General features: G+C 34.9%; 1 protein-coding gene across 1 annotated transcript in view; it reads right to left on the bottom strand.

Moving 5' to 3' along the window:
• Positions 1-21,525, bottom strand: part of PXDN (peroxidasin) — an 85,641-nt gene that overhangs the window by 6,558 nt on the left and 57,558 nt on the right. The window contains exons 15-20 of the mRNA XM_068183554.1: positions 19,058-19,166; positions 18,466-18,623; positions 12,527-14,030; positions 11,580-11,714; positions 8,884-9,092; positions 633-753 (exon numbers count right to left, since the gene is read on the bottom strand). Of these exons, the coding sequence (XP_068039655.1) occupies positions 633-753; positions 8,884-9,092; positions 11,580-11,714; positions 12,527-14,030; positions 18,466-18,623; positions 19,058-19,166 (2,236 nt within the window). The remainder of the gene's footprint in view (positions 1-632; positions 754-8,883; positions 9,093-11,579; positions 11,715-12,526; positions 14,031-18,465; positions 18,624-19,057; positions 19,167-21,525) is intronic.

The following is a 21,525-nucleotide window of genomic DNA, read 5'->3' as shown; positions in this document are numbered from 1 at the left end:
AGCAGAACTTGTTTCATGTCACTGATTCATACTTAAGTTTCCATTCCCATGAAAGGGCAGCGACCCCGTGCAGCTGATAACTTGTGACTGAAACTGTGATTTACTTCCTTGCTACATTTTGAGGATTAGGAAGTTAGAAAAAATATTATTAGCACTACTGTTCTCCATTCCTGCTTGAAGTATTTTGGTACCAGAAGCAATCATTATCATTATCACAAATTTTTATGAAACTGAAATCAACACTTGGTATCCTATTTCTACAGGAGAATCTAGAAGCTGCAAATAGGAAATGAAATAATTTAGATTAATTTCGTTACTGCAGTCACTATAGGAATGTGGCATTTCAAATCCTCAAATCACAATTCATTAGTGATTTTTTTATGAAAACTGCAGGAAGAACAAAAGTACTATACTTATACTAGTCACAAAGAGTTTTACACAAATTTGAGCTTGAAGAAAGGTAACCACCATCTATTGTTAGTAGATATGCAGAAGTGTCAGAATAAAATACATCAATCATAAAGTTGAGAAAGAAGGAACTAGAAAAAAAGTGGCATGTGCTCCCAAAGAAATCGTTCCATTTCATTTTGTAAACAAATGTTTTTTTGTAATTCTTAAAAAAAAAATCTCACCTTACTGATTTGGATATTTTCATTTTCTTCAGGGGCTTATCCTCCTGAAAGCTGTAGTCAAGAGAACGTCTTCCCCGAAAGTGATATGAAAATGCATTAAACTGTCCTCTGGTTCTACAGTCTGAAAACAGATAAGAAAATACACATAAACTACAGCATATTTCAGCAGGTACAATATGAATATGGTTTTGTAGTGTTTTCTGAATTGGTAAAGGCAAGTCATACATTGAGTCTGATCCCCCTGGAACTGGTTGATGGCAGGTGAACATATCTCAGTGATAGAATATTTAAACTAGTTAGATGCAGAGAATGTGTTTACCCACAGACTAGCTTTTTAGTGTGAAAAAAAAGAAATAAATACAATTTTAACAAACCCATATAGTGCTACTTTAACTATTATTTCACTTCTGAAATTTTCATTCTTTTGGTTTTCAATTATTTTCTAGGCAAACAGGGCAATCACATATGAAGACAAACCAAAGTCAGAAACAATGACAAAAAAAACACTCTGTGGGTACCTCATCTATCCCAGCCATTATTATTTGTTATTTTTGCCATCTGAAAGAGAATTTTCAATTTAATTCCAAATTTCCAGACATGCTTTATAGGTTGATGAGTCTTATTTCCAAATCTGAGGAATCTGGATGTATCACCAGATCCTAAGACTCCTTCCACCACAGAGCAAAAATCTCAAGCCTGGAAATGAGCTATGACAGAAATATTCTCCTAAGATCCAAAGAGGATGTCTTGGCAGGATGAAGTATGTCATTCTTCCAGTTCACTTTATTTAGCCTTTCAAACACAGTGAGTATTTGGAAAGAGTCCCATTTAAGAAAGAAAAGGAAAACAAAACTGCAACAGCACTTGATAGAAGAGACAATGAGAAAATAGAAGTTTTCTCATTTCTGTTCACAGAATCTTGAAAGCTAAAAGTTATAATGGGCCAAGCTGAAGCAGGAACAAACTACATGATCAACTGCTAGAAGCAGAGTCTGACAGCTTAAATACAGAATGCCATAGACATTTCTCAGCTAAGTCTGGTATTAGCAGAATGAGCCATGAAAGCAACTGAAAATGGGAAGGAGTCATTTTCCATAATGTTTCTCTTAATTTGCACCAAAACAAATTAAATCAGAAACTCAGTAACATTTATAAAGTATTTTTCTGGAATTTAGATTGAATACCTATTGTATTAACACAAATTACTGCAAAAGTTTCAAGTCTATAAACACTGCTGAAATGAGCAACTAGAGACACAAATGGAAGGTTGCTCTGATTACATAAAATTAGCTATCTTGGACTACTTTTAATTGTGTTGAACCTTTATGTATATTACAATATTATGATTTCTCTGTTAGGAAAAATTTAAGTTTGTCTTAATGGCTTCATATCATTTAAGACATGAAAAAAGAAGGTAACTGACAAAAAAAAATTCAGATCACAAACAATATCTACAGATCATTAGTGAACACAAGTTATCCACAACTCCCCTTCCCTGTGCTTTCCTTGTGGTTTGTCCCATTCTTTAATGAACGCATTACTTTCCTCGTATAATAACAGCATCCACCAAAGAACTACATGCTATTTGCTGCCAACATATTGTTCATTCTTCTTGTGTGTTCTGCTGTTTCCCACATAACCTCCTTGCTGTCCACTCAGAAAGTAAACTTGTTCAGATGGGAACAGACCGATGTGTCTGTAAGAAGCTCGGCATGAAGGCATTTTTGAACACCCTTAGACACTTCTATATTTAGTATGGTGAGAAAAAGGATCATACTGAAGGGTTCCTGAAGAAAGAACTGATTTTGGTCAGAGAATTTTTTTTCTCAAAGCAATGTGCTGCTTAAAGTTTTTCTGAGTATCACAAAATCTCTGGTTTCTCTTGGAAGCAGTATGTGAAAGGTTTCCACTATCCACCTTTGTTTAGTAACTGCTATAGCCATCTTGCATAATACAGATTTTTTTTGGCTTTTTTTGGTGTAATAACACAATGGCCCATTGTTTTTATCATTCCTAGGTTGTTTCTTAGAAACAAAGGTCTGAAATCGTGGGAAGGTTTTATCACCTTAGACTGGTAAATATGAGAACCATATGGTCAGTGACAGCTTTAAGTACACAGATCTGACTTTCCAAGTTTTTTAAAACTCAAATATGTCAACTTGCCAAATTACCAGCTCTTGTTGTTGGTTTCTCTTTCAGGTACAACAGGGAGGAATGTCACTGCTGAGAGGTGCAGCACAAAATGCATCAGCTTTCAGAAAGCCTAAATCAAGAAATTTCTTCTCACTGCTTTTTGTTTTTTTAAACTTTTATTCTTAATGACAAATATCTTAGTAGTAGCAGTAAATAAGAAAAAATAAGCCTGTAACTCTGTTTTTTTCCCCCCAGCTTAACTAATATGTCCCCAGATTAGCTATACCCATTCCATTTAATTGTCTGCAGAAAAAGTGAATGTTTAAAAGCAACCTAAGAATTCTTTTTCTCTGTTGACAGTTTTTTCTTCCAGAAGTTAGCTACCATTACACTGCAAGTGTCAAGGTGATCCATTTACAGAATCACAAATAATCACAGAATCATTTATGTTGGATAAGACCCCTGATATCTTCAGATCCAACCTTTGACCAAACACCACCTTGTCAACTAGACCATGGCACTAAATGCCATATACAGTCATTTCTTGAACATTTCCAGGGATGATGACCCTCCCACCACCTCCCTGGGCAGCCTGTTGCAATGTGTAACAACCTTTTCCTTAAAGAAATTGGCATTTCTATTTGTATATGGAAGCCATGTCCACATCTTTAGAAAATCCTGTTTCCCTCAAGGTTTTAAAAATGCAATTATTACATAAATTGGATAATAAAAAACCTGATAGAGAATCATAGTGCAGTGTTAATTCTCTATGAATCACTCCACAAAATCTAGGCCATGGAGAATTATTCTAACGGTAGATTAAAACAAAACAACTTGAAAGACTGAAGAAATGTGAAGCAAAGCACATATATCTATTTGATACTAGTTTGATTCTCCAAGATTTATTAGAGTGAATTAGGTTGCTTTTACTGTAAGCATTTGTATTAAGAATTTGTAGACATGCCAGTGGGACAAGTAAAAGGAGAAACACTGAAAATATCTGATGTAAAATGATTTTTTTGAGTAGATGTTTTCACAAAGCAGCTATTTAAAAATTGCACAACATAGGAAAATTACTTTTCACACAAAATAAAGCCGTAACTCAAAATAGCTGTTTTTGTTATTGCCTAGATGGGCCACAACCCTTCACATTGCACAGCATAGCTTCATTTCTTCTGTTGATTAAGACGTTCTAACAAAAGATAAATTAAACACCACCAAAAAAGTAACACGGTGGTCTGAAATCCAACATTAATCTGCTCAGATCAGAACAGATGTATTTTGTAAAAAGATTAGTTAAACATCTGAAAAGGAAAATGTATAGAAGGTAGAAAATGAAGTGACAACTCAGATTGTCATCTGCCAGCTGATATACTGGGGAATTTTAAGAATAAAGATGTTTCCTGTAGTTTATCTCAAAACTTACACACTGAGCTTCGAGATCAGTCTACTACCAGAACTAGAAGATCCAGATGTTGTTGGGACAGCAAATGTCCAGTTTGTTAATAAATAGCTAATGATAGACTAGAGACATTTAAAAACACATCATGCTTTCATGATCTAAATAGGTCTTGGATGGTCTTTAGGGAGATAAAGGAGAAACATTAGGTTCTTGACACCAAACCAAAGCACATCCAACGTGGAAAAGTCAAATAGGACTAGTTAGGGGATTTTGAAGATTAAAAACATGCAGTTTTTGAAATACAAATCAGTAAGAAAAAGTAATTTCAGACAGACTGAAAATCCATGGAAATTTTTAAAATAAAGACCCTAAGAACAGTCCTGCCCACTAGACAGTGAAGTCAACAGCGTCTTAGAAAGGCAGCAACAGTCTACAGGAAAGAAGGAAATCCTCCAGCTGCCTAGATTTGTAGAAATCACCGAGACACTTCACTGAGATGCTTTCCTACCCATGCTGATTTTAGAGTCAATGAACACTGACATAAGTAGAGATTGAAGCCTGACTATCCCCCGCAGACATCTCTTTATTGCCAGCAGTGGAACTTTGACAGATCTGGCAACTCATTCAGGAGTTTGAATTTAAACACAATGATTGAAGCCTATTGCTTCCTTGTTGCTCCTTGGAAGGGATGACAACCACTGGCATGGAACTCCTGGTAGCAAAGAGAAAGCAATGTCATAACTTACGTCTACTTCTTTTATGTTTATGAATGCAGAATTGTATTGAATGGATCATAGATACCTGAGAAAGATGAAATATGTTTGGTTTGGATGAAATACAAATAAAAATACTGATTCTCTCAGTAAAATTTGTAATCATACAAAAACACTGGGCTATATCGGATACTTCCACTCAAAGATAAAAAGGATGATGTCCTTATAATTATAGACTCTGGAACTTAATTTTAGTAGCCTGGCATAGTCTGAATTGTTACTAAGCTAACAGACACTATCTTTAAATGTAAATTTGAATGTAAAAAGAAAATTTGAATGTAGAAAACAAAAATATACGGCCTGACCAAAGCATACAAGTTCTGGGTAAAGACAAAACCTTTTCAGGCATAAATCACATCATTTTGGTATTTTGAAAGTTCTTGGTGAACAATATCCTTAGTCAAAAAAAACCTTCCAGTCTCAAACAGAGATTTCTGTTAACATTTCAAAGTGTTATTTCCACTATATTGCACAGAATTTAGTGCTTTGCCCGGTGCTGTTTAGTGTTCTCATTGAAGATTAAAGGACATAATGAGAAGTGCATAGTAAGAGATTAATGTTGTCAGTAGAGAAGCAATAGCATAATTGACAGCATAATTGTTCCTCTGGTTTTAAAATACAAGAGTTCATAAATGTAGGTCTAATCTACTGAAAGCATCCAGATTAAGAATGTGTCTTAACTCTTCTAATGAAATTCAGTGGGATTTAACCATTTCATCATAATTTGTATAAGGCTGTATTTCTGAATTAAACAAACACAGAAAAAAACAATATCTGACAGAGGAGATAGTCTGTTCACTAACTGAGAAATAGTTAAGAAAAATCTTTCCAAATCAGTTTACACTTATAAGGATGACTTGCATCTTATCTGAATCACTTCCTCCAGGGTCATTGTCCATTGTCCTCCTGGGTCCATGTGAAACCTCATGGGTTTTGACATAAAACAAAAGGTTAAAGAAATTTTTTACTTCAACTTACAAACCCCCACCCCCCAAAACAAAACCAAGAAGTGTGAAACTTTTAAAGATTCACATTTGAGTAATCATGAAAGCATACGCTGATTACTTAAAAAAAACCCAAATTTAAAATACACTTCTTGCATTAGAAAGCCTGAAATAAAGCACCAAAAGTTTCTTGTTTGGAAAATCTGAAGCTCGAGCGCTCTTTGCACAAATAAAGAGCAGCAACAAATCCAGAAGTTACTCATCATGTCTGACAAGACAAAGAAAGGTAGAAAGTGAAGGAAAACACAAGAAAACTTGTGCACTTCAGTGGAACTCCTACTTTTTGCCATAATAAAGTAGTAACTCTGTTGCATGATTTGCTAACTGAAATCTGAAGGTAATCTAGTTTTTTTATTATTATAAAGAGTAATAATACTTTTCTTTGTAAGAAGTAAATACTAGCTTTACTCACAAAATCTACAAGGCAGATTTTTATAACTAAGAAAGTTTTCTATTCTTCATATGGAAAAGTATTTTGACTTTTGACAAAACAGGAAGGACAACAAAACCAGATGTTTTTAACCAGGCTGAAACAGCTGAACACATGGGTCAGTTATGAAACATACATAAAGTGCAATGAGCAATATTCTGTACTTGAAATTTAAACTTCAGATAATTTTAATTTTAAAATAATTCGAAGCATTTTAAATGTGGAAAAGGGTTTAATTATTTTTCTTTTAAATAACGAACAATAATAAATTTAAAGAAACAAACCCCTTTAAGGTATTCAACTCAAAGTAAATGCTGTTCCTGAGTGTATGCCCCACCTCAGAGGAGTGGTGGCTACAGAAGGAAAGAAATTTTTTACATCAGTTACTTAAATTGGATTCCCACAGAAAATGCCACAGTCATTCATCCATGCAAGAAAGCAGTTCAAGCCATGGATACTTCACTTTCTCTTCATTAATCCCTGCAAGGCTTCAGGAGTTCAGAAAAAGGGGATAAAAATAGGAATTTTTTTACAGAAGAGTACTTATTTACCCTTTCTTCTGCTTGACAGTTGTCTAACTGTGCTGCATCCAGTGGTGCTCTCTGGTAGCAACTTTCTTGGAAGAAAATGCAAACTGGGTTGTTGAACACAAGAATACTCTAAAGACTTTCCAAAGATACCATCTGTTCTGAAGGGCTCAGTGATAACATAACATTTAGAGAATCAACACATAATTTCTCAGAACAGCTTTACCTTTTTTGCAAATCAATATAAAAAATGTATTTGTGAAACTGTCTGTCAAGCTTCATGAACCATAGTGAAATGAACTTCCCCTGAATTGGAAGAATGTGCTTTATTTATAGTAAAGCATTTAAAGGTGATAACTGATTTTCTCCCAGTGTTTCTGGCATATGTCAGGGAATTTTTGAAGAGATTCTGGAAGACTTTGTATTAAAATTACAATGTGTCAATCATGCCTAGCTTTTTAGAAACTATTATCATTAATTTGGGGATTGCAAACCTGGTAAACATTGTTTAAAAAAACACAAGTAATCTACCAATAAAAAAAAAAGCTGTGAAAATTACAGTAGGGCCTGTAAGATATTATATATGGGGAATACTGTACAAGATCTTATTGAAACTTAAAGTATTTATTTCTGTTAGTCTTACACTGATAACTGACATTTTGAACAGTCTTCAAGGAAGAATTTTCTTAGAGTGATTATTTTTAAAGACTTGTTTACTGGATGAGACAATACAGAAATCAGTTTAAAAGCTAAGTTATGCAGTAACTATGAATAGTAAATCTCTATCTACCTTTTTAATTGTTAATAATATCTAAGTTTGTTCTCATGGTACAGTCACATGACTATAAATCCTTCCTCAGTACTTACTGCATCTGTAGCAGACTGAAGATATATATCCTCCATCAGTTCAACTTTTACCTTCTGCATTAAATTCTGAACTGTATCACAAAAGAACTTTGTCATTGTGGACAATTATATCTTACCGAAGTAGTTAAATAGACAAGACACTAGTGGGTGACTTCTTTCAAAAATGAAATCCACCAGTTCTTTAGATGTGCATTTCTTTCAACAGAATATTGAATATCCTACTCAGCAGTAGTAAACTCAAGAGAATCAGCAGTAGAAAAGATGAAGAACACAGATCTGGATACCTTTCATCAGCAAATCTACAAGGTATTAGTATTGAAATATATTAGGGAAATGATCAGATTCTAATAATATCAACCAATACTACCCTTATCCTTTGAAATAAGAGCAAGGCTTTTCATACTAGGGATTTGTTTGACAGCAATTTCTCAACAGTCAGAGTTCAAGAGCAAAGTTCCCAAAATTCCTGAATATACTTTCACAGCCTGGGCATGTAATTTGAATTTTGTCCAAAGAAAATGACAACGGCATTGTCAAGGAGATCTCAAGAAAGAGAGGTCATTGTCCTCTGAAGCATTTTGTTGTTGATGCTACTGAAAATCATTCTGCATGATCCAGAAGATTCTCTTGGGAATGGATTCTAACTATGTAACAGTTGCAGAGAATTCTGATGTGACGATGGCAGAAGAGAGGCCACGCAGAAAATCTGTGAGACAGAAGCCAACATACAGGCCACCAAGCAGTGTCCTGTGCTCCATGCAGCTAAACAAATCCTATTTCAGGAGAAAAAAAGCTTATTTTTCAGGCAAAAAAATTACCCCACACTCCTAACTTTTGAAGGAGATGGCAATGAACAAGAACATTTATCCGCAAAAGAAAGAAAACAAGTAAACAATTATCTACACCTTGCAAAGCTCAAATCTATGCTATTTTTATGAGGTGTTTATTTAATATAGAATATGGAATGATTCCCCACTTAACAGGGGCTATGCTTCAGATTAGAATTTGTAATATCTTACAAAACCCCAAAAATGTTAAAATATCTTCTTAAAATAAAGTAGACACTTAACAAACTGCACACACCTCACTGCCCCTAAATCCACCTCTATACAGACCTTCACAGCAATCTTGCCACATCCTGAGGTCCAGTTTAGGAATATCTTCACAGCTACTATATCCATGTGGGAATTCAGCCACCTTAAAGACATCATGTTGTACTCTGGTTATGTTGTCACCATTGTCACACAAAACTCTGGCAAGAGATGTTTGCTTGATCTGAGTGAGCTGAGCAGGCGTGAACACACCTGGGTTTTCATACCATAACCTGTAATCTCACAGAAAAGACAAGTCTGCTCGTGAGAAGAAACAAGTGGCAGTTTCTCAAAGATATTTCAATACTGTGTTCAGAATGAAATGAATTATCTCTTAAATCCTGTTCTCAACATTCTATCAAGGGACTGATCCAAATGCAAAAATGTTAGCTCCTAATGTCACTTCAGCACTAGCTGGTGTCATGATGACAACTCTGAAAGGCATGAAATTTTCAAGAAATTATTTGATTTCTATTCTAGTCTCATTTTGATGTCTTGAGTATCTCCAGACATCTAAAATGGCACCAGACTACCATGTTAAGGGTTCTTTTAAGTAAGAAACTTAAATGACCATAATTTCTTTCTTTAGGCAACTTTCTTATGATCACGAAAACCTTTTGGTGGAATTGCTGAGATTAGAAGAATGGTTAATCTATTTCTAGTTTACTATCACGATAAGTAAGATGATTTAATTTACTAATGATTTTTCTTCTTTTAAACTATTTTCATGACTATATTGATTCAGGGACTTTCTCATACATGCTCAGTTAATTCATTATATTCAAGAAGAAAACACTATGGTTTCAAATAGTTTGTTTTTCATACTTAAAGAGCTAAAAGCCTGTTATCAATAGCAAATATAAATAATACATTACTATAAAAAGCAAGCTTTACATGGTAAAGAAAATTTCTTAAGTTACTGTCCAGGATTTGAAAACATTTTACACCACTCTAACACATAGGAACTGCTCACTGGGACATTTTTTTTGGTCCCCCAAAGCTATATCAATAATGTTACCTTTTCCCCCACCTATATTAAACAAAAACCAAAACCAAAACCAACCAAAAAAATATATAAAAGGCAGCTCTTTAAACTTTTATGAAAAATCAAAGCCAGTTGTAAACTTAAAAGAATGTAAAGAAATTTCATTTTAACTATTTAGTGTATCATTTTCATAAACTATTGAACAGTGGCCAATGAATTTCCAAGTACTACAATCAGATTCTCAAATTTCTATATTCACATAAAGTTAGGCTCCCTTCAAATATCACTCCTTTTTCATGCATGGACACATCTGCTTTGTATGGTGTTACCAGCTTTGATCCTCTGCCCATTGAAAAGGCTTTCCAAAGAAGTAAGAGTTGCTTTCATTATGTGTAATAATATTTTACTATTTGCTGACATGTTGCTTCCGAATATTTGCATTCCTTGGACAGCAGAATCCCCTTTCCTAAATATACAATGTTTTCCTATTGTTTCTAAATGTTGTATCAGAAAACAAAACAAAACAGGAAGAGGTGCTTTTGCTGAAAAAATGCAAACATATATAAACAAAAAGAAGTATAGATATCCTGTTGTGACACAAATAGGTACCTGTCACCAGTAACTTAGAGCTCATGCTGCATATATTTCTTCCCCTTTTACTCTCTCTACCTCCAGGCATGAGAGTTCCATGCTTCACAGCTTTATTTTTAAACCTATTTTATGTTAAAAAGTCTAGGAGTTCTTTTAAAACAGCATAGAAAAAGGTTTGGGTTATTGATTACAAAAATAAAAAAGCCTTTATGATATTCTAAGTAGCAATTTAATAACTTAATGTAAGAAAATAACATTAAATAAGGAGAATCAAATCTAATTTCCTAATTCTTCCTCTGTTTTCCTTTCACTAGGATTGAATTAATCAGCCTAAGTCTATGTACTCTCAAGCCATGAAAAGAACAGGATTCTAGGTCATAAATTATGTTAAAATTAGGGAAATGGATTTTTAGCTGCTGAACTAGTGTGCTGAAAATGTGCAAAGGAGATCTGGTTGCTGTGACAAGAGAAATGACTACTCTCTTATTTCACATATTCTAAAAACTGAAAATGAGACATTTTTCAAAATTAAATATATTTACATTTATATTTATAATTATTTAATTTATACTTATATTTGCATATATTTAGAGTATTTTTAATTTAAATTATTCTAATTATAGATATAAATATATTATATAATTATAATTTAAAGCAATTTTAAAACAATTTAAAGTAATTTAAAAACAATTAGCAAATTAAGGTCTTTGAATTAACCTGTCTGTTTTTAATACTTTTTTGGTGCACAGACTGCTTGCATTGTAGTATGCACAGGGGTTATATATACAGAGTGATACTGTTCCAGCCTATGCTTAAGTAACAACCAAAATTTCTCTGCCAATAAAATAACTCAATAACAATGAGAGAAGCATCATTGTTTCAAAAAGGTGAATGACTTGAATGTTTGGCAAAAGGAAACTCAGCATGTTTTTGGTGGTCAATATGATATTCACCACAAAAAGTAACAGAACTAAAATCATGGCTTCTAACAATGTTTTAAACATGTATTCTTCTTCTTTTCAGTAATATTTTAAAATCATAAATGAACATAACATGGAGCTGGTTTTGGAAACATGATGTTGCAATTGTTATTAAGCATCCTTAAGTTAAAATTCATTTTGGTTTCCGTGGTATTTTAATGTACCTGTCTCCATCCCGAATACGCCTGAACTGCGTGCTTAACAGACACATCAAAGTTGGCCCCAGTCGAGTCCCGGGAACTAAGTCTTCCACCATTAGGGCAGGAAATAGGTCTATGTTCAGTGGGGAGCCATACAACCTATAAATTGAAAAATACAAATACTGAATAACAAATATTTTATATTTACAAAATAATCAGTACATAGTGAAGCTAAAATAACTCACAAACAACTCACAGGAAAAAATGTAGTGATAGCACTACATCTTTTGTGAACAAGAAATCCTCCAATTCAGGTTGCATACAACATGTGGGTCTGCATGTCTAGCCTGCAATTTTTTTTTCTCCTAGCAGCTTCCTTCTGATTTCTTAGAATTGTTTCTTTTTTATAGCTTCTCTTTCCTGTGCCTCTGTACACCTGTTTTATATTCTATAGCTGAGACTAATTCTCTGTCTTTAATTTTGAGCAAATAAGCTGGGGGGGCCGGTAGATGTAGACTTAATTTCAAACACCGAATCTCTAAAGAAGAACTGATTACTGGTAGTGAAGGATGTCCACATGACAGTACAGTGGGCAATACTGACATTTGTTTCACTGTACAGAATTAATGGAATTGAACATCTATATACTTCCATGAAGTTGTCATTTAATATGACTGAAATAGCATTCATATTTTTACAAAACTAGGCATTTCAAATTAATAATTTCATGAACACATGCAGTATATATTACTGTATATATACTGTATATATTCTTACTGTTCATAGAGATGTAGAAGTAGAGAAATTATCTGAATGTGAAAATTGTTAACATCTATTTTCTGGTACTGATGGAAGTTTCTTAAAAATCCATTAAGTCTTTCTTAGCAAGTATCTTTTTCTAGATAAGACATTCAGATACGGTTTTTGCATGCACATTGAGATAATTGACTTTTTCTTCACCTCAGGCTCACCTGCTAAGTTTCTCCCTGATTTCAGGATTCTTAATTTCATTTTTCAGATCTTCAAAAGTCTGAGCTGAAGAAAGATTACAGTAAACTCTAAAATCATGGTAGGGAGGAATTCCATGATCTCTGCCTCTCTGAATATTCATAGCTGCCAGATCTAAAGCCACAGTACGTGCCATGGAGAAGAGTCTTTCTGTTAATTCTGTATTGAGTAATTGTGAGGGGACACGCATCTTACCAGCAACACCAAAAAATCCCCTTAGAAGTGGATCAATGCCTCCTTCATTTACAATCCGAAATGGAGAGAAGAATGCCTTGTGAAGAGGTAGGTGGCCTTGTGGAATAGGTTCAAAGTTTTCATCCAGTCGATACAGAAAAGGATTAATGAGTGTGTGACCAAACCTAAAAGCGGCAGTTGCAAACTCATTAGTTATGCCAGAATTAACACTGGGATCATAACCCTTATATTCGCCAAGCATCTTCATGCCTACCTCTCCAAAGATCTTAGGGAGCCAGTGGCTAAATGTAATGTGTTGCATTTCTGCACCAACAATTTTGCGTGTTTCATGATATATTGTGTCACCATCCCAGTGAGGATTGAGTTTCAGTAGCTCTGTAGCAATTCTGTTGTGTTCTCTAAACCACAATGTGTGGATGCTGGTAAGACCCAACTGTTCATTAGAGCGCTGATCACCAGCTAAAAAGCAGGGTATTGGGCTTTCATTTTCATCTCTCATACATTCTGTTGGTGGGCCAGTGGCAAATGGAAGAAGGGGCTTGCCAGATCTCTGTACAATGCCCTGCCTCAGAAGACCCCTTTGACTTGCCAAGTCTCTGATTTCTAGTGCTTCATGGTCCGAACTGCCATACACATTGGACGCATCAATGTATGAAGTCAGCTGGTTGATCTGTTCTCGTGGGTACACAGAATTCATCAGGAGAGATGTCATGCCGCTTCCACAAACTGGGCTGGAGCGTACGAAAAACATGCAGCGTGCGCCATTTCTAACTCTGGGATCGTTTGGTGGTATCATGATCGAAAAGCATGGAGGATCATTTGTACAAACAGAACTGCAATGCTGACCATCTGAAAACCTGGCCTCACTTAGTGCAGCCACAGTGAGGTCAAGGTCATGGTCCAGAAACTGCCCCCACTGCATGAGCATGTGCGTGTACTGGTCGTCTGGAGTCACGGTTTCTGTCCCGATCAGAGTAGTTGAAACCAAGCGAGGCATTGGGAGTGCGTAGCCATTAGACAGTCTTCTGGGTTCAATTCCCCGAGGCAAATTAAATCCGTTTTCATAGACTGACTTTAACAGACGTTCGAAAGCTGTCAGAGAAGCGCCCCACATGGGATGCTGAAGGTTGTTGCATGTTCCGTCATGTGTCCTGTACTTCTGGTGGAAGCACATATCGGAGCAGTTGTTCACTCGTCGATGAGCTGTACAGCCTGAGAGATTGGCTATCAGATTCAAGTACTGTGGGGATACAAGGTCATTATAGTGATAACCTGAAAGAGAAAACAGAGAAAGAAAACTATCAGAGAATTCATAGACTCATGGTCCCCCCACAGATCACAAATGTATTTTAATTTTTTTTTAATTTTTTTTTTACATTTCCCATCAGATTAAACATCCCTATTTTTAGATAAGGACAGCAATAATCATATATGTATATTTGAGCATTAGGTCATTTGCACAACTTCAGCACCACTAGCTCAGGAGGAAACTTTCTAAAATGCCAATTCAAGCACAACTTTTACAAAATGATCATAAAAGAAGTTCATTTGGTCATTTAGAAAAGCAGACATATTTTCAGAAATAAAAGCTTCACATTGAGACAAATATAACATTTTCCTCATGTTAGTAAAAGCATTTTAAAAAATGTTAGTAACACTAATATGGACTTCAAGACTTTAGCTTTTGAGACTTGCTCATTCACTGGACAATACTATTTTGTTTTGCTTCATTACAGTGAAAGTTTCAAATTTTAAGAAAAAAAATCAATGAAAAAATAAAATAACCACCAGCAATAGAGCCAAATGTGGAATGATCTCTAGGACAAATGTTGTGGAGTAACTCATATTCACATTACCCAGGACGAGTTTCTATACAAAAGTAGTGTTTGTGTAGCACTTGGCACAGATTTCTTCTGCAATCCACACCATTCACCTCTGGGACTAAAACATATTTATCATTTTCCTGTATTTTTTTCTCAGTTCATAGAAAAATAATAGCTACAAAATACATACTGTAATTCATTAGAATTATGTTTTTAGAACCTCAAACTAAGGTTACGTACTGCATGATCTCTGTTGTGGTATGATGGCATGTGGAAGGACTGAACACCGTAAGGCCTTCCAGCACAGTGTTGGCTGAATGGAAAGAGTAGAAGAGTCAGCCTGTGCCTTGTCCTTGCTGCCTATTATGAATAATTGTAAAAGCGATTTTTACTTAGTAACATTTTGGTTTAATTTCAGGGGGAAAAATTCTGGCTACATCTACATTATCAACTTGTGTAGATCAACAGAAATGTCTCAGTAAAGTGAAATTTTTGCTGCTGAGTGAGACATACCTACTGTATCCAAGAGTAGGTTTCCTTCAGAAAATCTTTACTTTGTACTCCTGGACTGAATGTGAGCCTGGAGCCAATTTTTCATTTAAGTTGAAAAGAATTCACATTGTTCAAGACCCTATCACAAATCATACCATAGCACAGTAAGTGGAGACAAATTCAAAAAGGAGCCACTGGTCCAAAGCAAAAGGCACACTATGAGTGACTAATGGATATAGAGCGTGGATGAACAAGGTTCCAGGATCCAGGAGAAAGTCCAGGAGGTGGAGTATTTGGCAGTGCAGATGTACATTAAGCTAATTAGAAACCATCATACACCACCATGGATCTTGATCTGGAAAGCTTGCAGTCAGGAATAAAACCAAACAAGCAGTATAAAGGCAAAGGAAAAAAGTAAATGAGTGAGTGTAGAGGGCTACTTGCTCCCACAGACTTCAGGGGATCCCAGCATGATGGCAAACACTCAAAAATATGAACTGAATGCAGTTTTGCAAGAGGTCGGTATCGGTTGATTGCACACAGTTGAGAAATGTTACTTTTAGTCCTGAGCTCAGTCCCAGTGTGCCTGCAAAGACAATGGTCTTCCTCTAAATTCAGCACATAAACATGTCCTAGGCACAACTGGCTCTCTGCCAACTCCCACAATGCAGGGCAATTGCAAACAAACTACCTAAAGCCCAGCCTTGTCTTGGCCTTGAAAGGGACTGGGTTACTCAAAGTTGCCCAGCTGGGACAGGAGCTGTGCTCAGGCAGGGAAGCTGTTTTCTCAGCCTCAGGCTATGAGTACTCCACATGGTTTACAAGTCAAAGCAAAGATATCAGAGATTTAGTGCTTGCAGTAGGCAAAGCTAACACGCTCATGTAGACATACAGAAATTATGTTACGGAATATTCCATACTAGGAAAAAGAAAAACAAATCACAGAGCAAAACTTGTAAGTGCCACTGGGTAATGCAGCAACAAACACACTTTGAGGATATAATCAATAGCATATTAAAATATCCTGGCTACCAGGGCTGCCTAGCTAGCAGTTTAATTCTAGAACTATGCCCAGAAAACTTATCTTCTTTATAATAACACTTCTGTTTAAAAGATGATGATAATAATCCATAATGAATGATGATTCATTATGGATTCCTTTGCTTATGATAATTATTCATTCAAATAAACCTATGTGGTTATCCTGATTGCCACCCCCACTTCTGAAATCAAGTTGTGAGCAAAACTCAACTGTGAACCTTTTGGGTGGAATGACCTTCAGTACTAATTTAAAATAAAAGGCTTGGGTTCTCCCTTTAGAAGTTCAGGTGGAATGTAATATCTCATGATGGATTAGATTTTGGCTTTCTGATACCAGTTGCTAATCCTTAATTGAAGGCACTAACTTTGCCTCTGCTCTCTAAATGGCTGTGCGCTGGGCATTTCCAGAACTTAGAAGGTGTCTAGCTCAATTCACATATTACCTTTTTTTTCAAAGCAAGCAAGATGTTTCATAGAGTCATAGAAATATTAATTATAAGGGATCTCTTATCCAGACCAAGCTCCTGCTAGAAGCAGAGCTGTTTCCAGCACTAGATACCTGTGTCCAGCAGGCTTGAAAACCTGCAAAGTCTGAGACTCCTCCACCTTTCTGGATTACTTGTTTCAGTGCTGCACTGGTGAGAAACTGTTTCCTAACATCTAATCTGAACCTCCATTAATGGCCATTCCCCTTGTTACACAGTCTGGCATTGTGGAGGAGAATTTGGCTCCATAATCTCTCCTTGGGATATTCAAAGGTTTTGCAACAACAACAAAAAAATCTTTGACTGGGAAACTGTCACGTTTCTCAACTATTCTCAATGCTAAAGTGCTAAATAACACCTTTCACTTGGCTCTGTATTTCAAAATAAAATGAAATAAGGACAAAATTTACTATTAAAAATTGGAGCATTGGGCAATTCAAATGAAAACAGATTTATTTTACTATTCAAATTTGCCTAAAAGCCAGATTTTTTTGGATTCTGTAGGTCTAAAAAGCAAGATCTGGTTGTAAACAGAATTTACAGTATCACAATGAGTTGCCTATTTTTGTTTTTATTAACGAGTATCTGTAGGCTTTAATGCCAGTTTTTGGTAAACCTTATGTGTTTCACTATTATGAATCCTAGTCAATCAGTTCTCACACATCACATTTTATGTATTGCTAGTACCATGTATTTATAGCATATATATTCAATATTCTTACATATGCATCTAATCAGAGAACCAAACCAAATGGGGTGGCTCTTATAATCCATCAACCTTCAAAGAATTTTGAGTATGTTTTTGTGGTAAACAATTCATCAAGAATTATCTACTGGCCTCTAATAATGAGTAACAAGCTGCTTTGACTAGCAAATGTGACAGTACACCACAAAGTGTGTTGTCTTTGGTCTTATAAATACTTGATAGTTCATGGTCAGTGTTAAAATTTTCAGAAGTTACAATAAATACTCTATTATAAGCATCAAAAGAATATAATGAGTAAAAGTATTTCCTCTAGATTGTTAGTGTAGTTTTTGGCTATGTCTCAAGTCCAAAAGCTCTCCTAAAACTCTGTCATTATTTCCAAATGCTTCAATCCTATGCTTCAAGCCTATCCACCCATATATCTACACACATTAGCTGTACGTACTCCAGCTGGACTTCATGAGTTTGACTGGAATCCAATACTTAAAAGGCAGAAATTAAACCTCACACTTTTTTTTGCTAGTTATAAAAAGCAACAAAAACTGTATTTCTCATTACATCATGTCAGTGTTAAACAAAGCAATTAGCTTAGTTTGACACTCATAAAGTAACAAATAATTCTTTCAATACTATTGTGGTACATGCAGAAACCATGGTTTGTAAGGTATACAAATCCTTCTTGTTATGTCATATTTTCTCCTTGCCAAGGCACACTGATATTAAATGTTTTTTTTCTTAAAGAAACAGGAACAAAACACTGCTTATTTTTACCACACAGGAGAAAAGTCTGTTCTGCTATGAGACTATGAGACAATGATCCTAATAAATAAACACACAGAGAATTAACAAACAGGATACATTATGCACTTCCATTATACTAAGTTCAACCAGCAGAAGAATCAGAATCTGAACTTTTTCCTAATATGTCAGTGTGAGAAGAAACACTCCACTTGGAGAGCTCAGAGTTATACAGTGAGAAATGTGCAAACCAAAGATGGAATTTGGTAAAGTTTTGCAAAGTCAAATGCTTCACTGTTTTTAATGTAATGGTTCTACAGTTGGGACCAAACCTCAGAGAATTAATGTCTCCTGAAGTATAATGACTTAAAAAGGCAAATAAATAACATGGCAAAACAGAAGAAAAAGGAAAGAATACTGACTTGTTCCATTCAGGTCAACCATTAGACCATCTTGTACATGATCTTGAATAAGCTGTAAGGTCCTTTCAAATATTTCCCCAGCTCTTGCTTGCTCAACAGTGTATGGGTCCCTTGGGTATCGAAATAAGGCTAGCAAATCATTTGGAGAACGAGGACGACTGATAGATAATTTGGAAAAAAATAATAAGTATACACAGGAGTTACAAAACAACAACACTACATAAATAATATAGACGTTCAGCAACATGATTAGTACGTACCTTGGTTACTCATCTCAAAATGGAAGGCAAACCAAGAAGAAAAAAATTCAATAAAATAATAAAAATGTAAATATTTAGTAGTAATTAACTATTTAGTAGCATTGTAAATACACATAATCTCAGCAGAAGAGCTGCTACAGTGAACAGACATCTCAGCAAGAGTGTATGAACAAAAACAATCCTTACATGTTAAACTGTTAGTATTCCCAGAAACAACCAGACACTAACAATATCTTTTAACTAACAAAATGGTTTCTTGTTTAATAAATCTCCCATTATTTCTAGTATATACAAAATTAATTCTGGCTTCTTAATTAAAAAAAAGGAGATACCTGTCAAACAGATGTGTACGTGTTGAATTTATTGCTCTATCAACAGTTGCAATTGCTTCCACAATTGATGTTTGTACAAAAGGATCGCCATTTCGGCTGACATTAGGAACTAGAGAAAAAGGAATTCACATGTTATTGCAAAAATGGCCACACACAAAAAGATAGTTCCATAAAACAGAGTCTAGACACGACATCATTTCAGTTCTACAAAGTAAACCCTTGTTCTTTAAATGTCAGTTCATCCAAATATAAAATTCTTAACCATTTTGGAATTCTATCAAGGCATATTAAAGTAGAACAGAATTAATTTAAAACAGAAGTTAACCTAAGTTTAAAAGTCATCTAGCTTATAACTCAAAACCAAGATAAAGATAAATGCATAGAGTGTTTAGCTGTCCTTTAATTAGACCTACAATTTCAAATGCAGATGACCAAATCAAAAATTAATTATTATTATTAAGGGTTTTTTTTTATGGTGTATTATCAGATTTCAGGGGGGGGTTATCAAGAACCTGATCTATAACCACTGAAATCAATGCAGATTTCCCCTTTGATTTCAGCTAGTTCTGAATTAGTATTGAATTCAATATAAGAACTTAAAGGGATTACAGGAATGTGCTGCAAGTGGTACATAATGAACATAATTTACATAACTGAATGAACATAAATTAACATTGTTCTTCTCCTGGTCTTAGCATAATAAGCAACACAGATTAATTTTAAAGGGCAGTAAATATTTTTTTAAATTTAGATCACTACTTTTTTCCTACTTTACAATTACCTTTTTAATACTAGATTATAACTCACATGCTTAAATGCTATTTAATAACCATATACAGCACTGGAAACTCAATAATTAATAGGCATTTTATACAGTGCTTTGTTGCAGCTAGATGTTTGTACAAATTATGTAGGACTAATAACCTTCCTGTCAGTCTAAACTAAGAACTACCAGATCCAGGGGCAACAGCTAACAATTTCCAGAGTGTGTTTAGATTGGAAAAGTCAAACAGGAAGAAGGGTAAAGTAGGGAAAAAGTCCAAAGCAAATATACTGGTATAAAATCAGCAGATGTACAAAATCATCTGACATAAAAACTGTTGTTTATAAGCTTTTCATTACTTCTTTTTTTCTTCCCTTAGGCAACTTTTCATTATTCTTTCCTAAGTGGCAGCTTAAATTGTCTCTACATGAGTTTCATAGTCTAGACCCACTTAATCAAACTTAACCATCTATACCATCAAATAAAACAGTCCCTGGAACTCTATAACTACAGATGAAGTCCCTTTCTATGCCCTGAGGCCACTCTCAGGCTTTTGACAATATATTCCCAGCATCCAAAATCAGCTGCCCCTTTCCACACTGCCTGAGGGCAGTAGACCCTGATCTGTCCCAATTACCAACTGCACTTGCTTGACAGCTTCATTTTCAATAGCAACCACACCATAACACTATCAGGTAAGTTACTCATTTTACGAAGAAATGCCATTTACAGGTTTAATTTTTAAATTTTAGTTGTTTCAGCATGTTTGTGTGCCTTGAATGATGTGCACAGTGTAAAATTGCAGTTTGTAGAAATCCAGTTTGTAGAAATTGCAGCTGGTTACCCTCCTTAATGCTGTCTACATTAGATGTAAACTTCATGTTTACTTGCAGGGTTATCTTTCTGATTAATGGTACATTATATGTGGGTTGAATTATAAACCTTTGTCAGACGTTAACTATTCTGTACTTAATTTTTGTTTAGATTATTTATTGCTAGCAGTTCTTTTTTTTAGACTGATAAATGTTAGAAGTTAAAGCTCCTTGTAAGAGTCTCCCACAATACTTTTTTTTTTTTAATTTGGGCAGGGAGGGGGAATGACTCTTACAAAACAATGGAAAAGAATGGCTAAAGGAAAGCATCTTTAAAATATTATCCAACACAGCCAGTAAAACCTGTTCCCAGCTTGCATACACATGCCTTTATTTGGTCTCAGTCTTAGGAAAGTGTTTTGGTTTAGAAACATTCATAAAACATTGCCCTGTTTAAAAGAAACTACGACAGGCAAGTTTTTAGGAATTTCTGGCTATGTCATTATAAATACTATCCACCCAGCAATTAACCAATACTTATAATCTGTCCACTTGTCCTCCTTGATCCTCTGACAGCATCAGTTTTAAAAGTAGCCATAGCAAAACAGCATCTCATATCCTGCTAGTTTGAAGGTTTCAGATGGAATGCAGATTAATTAAGTGTAGTTTCACTAATTTTAGGTTTATTTATGCTACAGTTTAGAAGAAATTACCATATTTCTATTATTACCATATTACATTAGTATTATTACCATATTACTATTATTAACTGCAAATCAGCAAATAAGTCATTTTTTAGTTTGCTGGTTTCAGCAGATGAGAATGATCAATTTACACCTGTACTAAGTGAATGAAACTCATTTCACTGGGGTTTTATTTCAATTCATGGTTTC

This window comes from Anomalospiza imberbis, chromosome 3, assembly GCF_031753505.1.
Source record: "Anomalospiza imberbis isolate Cuckoo-Finch-1a 21T00152 chromosome 3, ASM3175350v1, whole genome shotgun sequence".
Taxonomy (NCBI): domain Eukaryota; kingdom Metazoa; phylum Chordata; class Aves; order Passeriformes; family Viduidae; genus Anomalospiza; species Anomalospiza imberbis.
This window is presented reverse-complemented; position numbering and strand designations above follow the sequence as displayed.